The 4,734-nt window shown below is 45.2% G+C and overlaps 1 protein-coding gene across 1 annotated transcript in view; it reads right to left on the reverse strand.

Annotated features, from left to right (window-relative positions):
• HECTD4 (HECT domain E3 ubiquitin protein ligase 4) overlaps nucleotides 1–4,734 on the reverse strand; it is a 143,560-nt gene that overhangs the window by 44,574 nt on the left and 94,252 nt on the right. The window contains exons 46-49 of the mRNA XM_019641571.1: nucleotides 1,805–1,966; nucleotides 1,534–1,682; nucleotides 1,172–1,260; nucleotides 85–161 (exon numbers count right to left, since the gene is read on the reverse strand). Coding sequence (XP_019497116.1) covers nucleotides 85–161; nucleotides 1,172–1,260; nucleotides 1,534–1,682; nucleotides 1,805–1,966 — 477 coding nt within the window. The remainder of the gene's footprint in view (nucleotides 1–84; nucleotides 162–1,171; nucleotides 1,261–1,533; nucleotides 1,683–1,804; nucleotides 1,967–4,734) is intronic.

Here is a 4,734-nt window from a genome sequence, read left to right on the forward strand (position 1 = left end):
CCCAATTTCCCAGCACTGTTCCCTTCCCCCCAATACTCCAATAAAAATCTTAAAAAAAAAAAAGCGAGTTCCTGGTTCCCATACAGACACATTCTCTAAGCAGAGGGTAGCATGTTGCTTGAGGTCCAGTCCAAAATTTTTTTCAAAAACTAAAAGGTGATCTAACAAAACAACAAACGACAGCAGCAAACAACTGAAAACCCTGACGAGGGTTCCCCTGCCCTCCCCACTCCGCCGTCTTTGTTCTTAAAACACTTCAGTGAGTACTTAGCTGAGATGCCAGAGTTCTGCTTCATGGAGTAAGAGAGAAATAACTTTGCCAGAAAATTATTTCCAAGTCATAACTTGATCATAACAGAAAACAGAAAACACTTCCCAGAAAAGTGCAATTTAACAAGCAGTTCCCTCGAGGATAAGCGATGGCAAAATGACCCTCCAGACAGCTACCAGAGGCTATCTGTTGGATGGAGTGGCTTGGTATTCCCTGTCTAAGCATCCCAGATCATCTATCTATCACATGTAAAAATTTTATTTTTACCAGAGATGACACTACGATGTCCTGTCTGAAAATAAGTAGCTGATATGCTTGGCTGCCTCTAACGTCAAGAGGACAATGCCAAAAATTTGCTACTGCTGGTGCAGGTAGGACTGGTCGCAATTCACCTACTATACAGATCAAGTTATATGGAGGCTAAAAAGAAGGACGGGAAAAAGATTTTTTTTTTAACTGAATTGACTATCTATGTGACCGAAACATCTGGGCAGAATAACCATTGAAGCTGGACCAGGTGTTTAGGTGACTGAGAGCATGTATCTACCGGTAATACATTTAGCGAGTGCCTCGTGGCAGATGGGTCTCCTCAAAACAAATTCTCTTGTTTTGAAGCTATTTACTTGCTCATCAATAGCAAGCTGGTGAAAGACCAAACTGCAGAGAGAAGCAAAATTTCGGATTTTTCTAATGATGGGACAATAAAAGTAAATGTGACTCCTAAGTTACCAAATGAAGGCTCTAAATGATAATGGCCTCCTAAGATGACAGGTTTGGTGTAAACTAGGGGACAGCAAAGACAAATTGCCCATTTCCAGTTGCTATGTTTATTTAACTTTAGCCTATTTGGACCCAAACCTGGGAACAACAGATACACAGAGAGTTAAAAAGAGCTCCCACTGCACTCACCAGGAGAGAGGGTCACGTCCAAGCGAACACTCTTCCACTGTAATAAACTGGAGCCATTGTAGTGCACGGCACGGCCATTGCTATGGGAAAGACAGGGTCGGTCAAAGACAAGGATAACTGTCCGCCATGGAGGCTGCTAAGCAGGGAGCAGGCGGAGGGGTTTCAGTGGCCCAAGAGTAATGAGAAGAGAAATCCTGAGAGCTATTCTCTTTTCCTACACATGAATACATTTCCAACTAGTATTTTATACGTTTTGGGGGGTAGGGATTATAATTCTATCACTTTAATATTAAAACATCCACATCTATTACTTTTCCTTTTTTTTTTTAATAACAGCAATAATATCCACTTACTTATGGAAAAGACAAGTGCCCACTGGGTTAGTCCAAGCCCCATCTCGCTTCTCTGCTTCTGTAGCAAAGCCAAAGGAAACGATTGGTCCAGTGTCGTCATCAGTGTCTCCATAGGAAACAATCTCAATTTCCCAGTAAAAAGATGGGGCCTGAAGAAACACCAGAAGTGGGCAGACAATCAGAGGGCTCAGCCTGGGTCCTTGAACTTGTTTTTTCCTTCAAATATGAAGGACAGAGGCAAAAGCCTGCAGCGTGTCATGTGATTTCTCACCTGAACTGGCAGTGGGGAGGTGGCATAGATAAATGTGCCCCGGGGCAGACCGCCCCCAGCGCTGGGGTCAGCCAGGAAGGTGACGGAAGTCAGGTGTGACGAGAACATGCAGGCTCGGACAGGTGGGAACACTCTCGAGGGGCTCCAAGTTATCTCCTTGGGCTACAATGGGGGAAAAACCCTCATTCAATAGAATTGCAAACACAAATCCTTTCATTCTCTCAGAGAAGAAAAATAAATTTCATTTAATGGTCTTATAACATAGGTATATCTTCTAAAAAAGAAAGCCTATCTTTTATTCCAAAGGAAACTTTATTTAAAAAAGGCACTCTCTGGAGCCCGCCAAGTGGCGCGTTGGTTAAGAGCTGGCTTGGGACGCCAGAGGGCCCCGATTAGGATCCCACATATGAGGGCCAGTGACACTGCCCTCTACTCCCCTTCCCCCAATTCCCCAGCACTGTTCCCATCCCCCCAATTCCCCAATAAAATCTTAAAAAAAAAAAAAAAGAAGGGGCACTCTCCTTCCCTATGGCCAGTGCTGCTCTCTAGAAACAATCACTCTCTTAGCTCTTTTAACGGCTAACCCTATACTTACCTCTATATTTCTTCTTCTACGCTTATAATGCGACACTACCTTTACTATCCTGCGAAGGCATCATTTATCTCTATTATGACAAATGAGGCTTCATTCGCACATACCTGCTCCTCCTTACATACTTGTACATATACACAGGCCCTCCTTATCCTTCCAGTGAAATTACAGGACAAAAGGACAATTTCCGTTCAATCAGTCATCAGAATCTATATTACTATGAGTTAACACTCAGCTCAAAGCTTAAAAGGAGTAATATGGTTACTACACTCCCTCTTATCTTTTCAGCTTAACTGCCTTATTTTTTCACTTTCATAGTTTTTAGTAAATCTAATCATGAAATTTCAAGCTTCTCTATCAGATAAAAGCATATATATTTTTAAACCCATCAATTTCACTTTTATCCTCAGAAAGAACTGAAAGATGCATGCAAAGATTAGCCCTAAAGACGTTCAGGTCACTGTTAGGGAGAAAGCTGCAGACAATGTGGATTTGCAACAATAAAAGCCTGAGTGAGTAAACTAAGGCACAAGCAGATGCTGGGGTATTAAGTTTCTATTGGTTGGCGTGGAAAGGTTCTCACCACGTACAAGGGGAAAAAGCTAAATGCAAAACAGTATGGATAGAAGACATCCATTTTTGTTTTAAAAAATGATAGGTTATACATCACATTAATATGTCGNGGGTGGGAGTCTGGGCCCGACGTGATGAAATTCTCATAGCTGAGCTCTACTTTGTAATGACAGGAGGTGTCACTGTCATATTCTGTAACAAAGCACAATGACAGTGAATTCTAGGCAAGAGCAGGCCAGAAAAATCACAAACGTCTCACCCTTGGACCAACCAGATTCTCTTAATTTGCATGACAGAAGACTCCTAGTACTTGTAGGGGTTTTCAATGCAGGGTCAAGGAATAACTAACTAATCACTATAGGTAGCCTGAGTCTTGCAACAGATTTTATGGGTATAACTCCTTCAACTCAGAGAAGCATTTGGAAAGTTCTCCATCATAAGCATTAAACAGACACTGAAGACAGTTTGCAAACCAGTATCCCAAGGGCCCCATAGGGCCTGCAGACATCTTTAGTTCGGGAAGGTCAGTTTTCTTCAATTTGATTATGAAATTTTTCAAATAACCAGGAAAGCATTTGAGTGCACACCTATATACCAACCACCTAGTTCCACAATCAGCATATTTTATTATTCCTTGGTGAACTTAGTTTTAAAACAATTTAAGAAATGATTAATACTTTAAAATCAGGGTTCGTATACAATTCTGGGGTTTTAGCTGTCATATAAAAAGTGGACACTCTCAGGCCTGCATCTGCACGCGGCCACATCCCACCGGCAGGCTTCCTGCTCGTGGGGAAGGCACCTTCCAGTCCGCTGGGTTCCTCCCACTCCCCACTTCCTCTCACTGGGCCTGCTACCTGGTTCCCAGTGTCCCAGTGGGCCCTGGAGTGAGCCCCAGTTAAATGGATTTCTAGAACTAACAGCATTCACATTCCCAGGAAGCCGGGGGGCCGTGGGAGGCAGCAGCTTACGTTGCTGAGCAGTGGCCACAGCTGCAATCCGGCACGGTGGCCCATGAGTGCCGGGGTCTGAGGCAATACTGGTGCCAGCATCGTTGTCGCTGTCAGATGCCATGGCGAAGGGCAGGGCCTCGAAGTTAGCGCTGATCTCCTCTGCCAGGTCAGTGCACAGGTCGGCGGCGTTGCGGTGGGCCTGCCCTTCGGCATAGGCGAACGGGCGGGAGCCAAAGTTTGCTCGAGTCTTGGTGTTCTGGACAGGAGACCAGATGAAGGGTTTGAAAGGACTCAGGCCTGCCTGCTCATTTACTTATTTAACACGCTGAGGTAACCTCACTAACCGTCCAACCAGAAACTGAGCCCAGCTGTGGGACAGTGTGTGAAGCCAGGCAGAGGAGCTGGTGGCCCCGTGCACAGCGGTGTTCGGAGGTCGGCACAGCCAGCCCGTCTTCCCTCATCTCACACTCTGCTCCAACAGTGGCCTCTCCTGTTTCCAACACTGTTCCTTCTACCTGACACCACTGCAATGCTGTGCCCTTCCCCTGGGGCACCCCTTCCTCCAGTTTTTCCTAAAGACCAGCAAATATTCCAGACCTGGCTCAAACATCACCTCTGCAGGGTCGTGAGGACATGACCAGATGTGCCTGGCGCCTGCTTTCATAAAGTCTACGCTTTTCAGTCATCCTGGGATGGTTTGTTTCATGCGTCAGCTTGACTGGCCATTGGGTGCCAGGTCCAACATTATTTCTGTGTGTGTCTGTGAGGTGTTTCCGGATGAGATTAGCACTTGAGTCGGTGGACTCAGGAGA

This window comes from Hipposideros armiger, unplaced genomic scaffold, assembly GCF_001890085.2.
Source record: "Hipposideros armiger isolate ML-2016 unplaced genomic scaffold, ASM189008v1 scaffold_62, whole genome shotgun sequence".
Taxonomy (NCBI): Eukaryota; Metazoa; Chordata; class Mammalia; order Chiroptera; family Hipposideridae; genus Hipposideros; species Hipposideros armiger.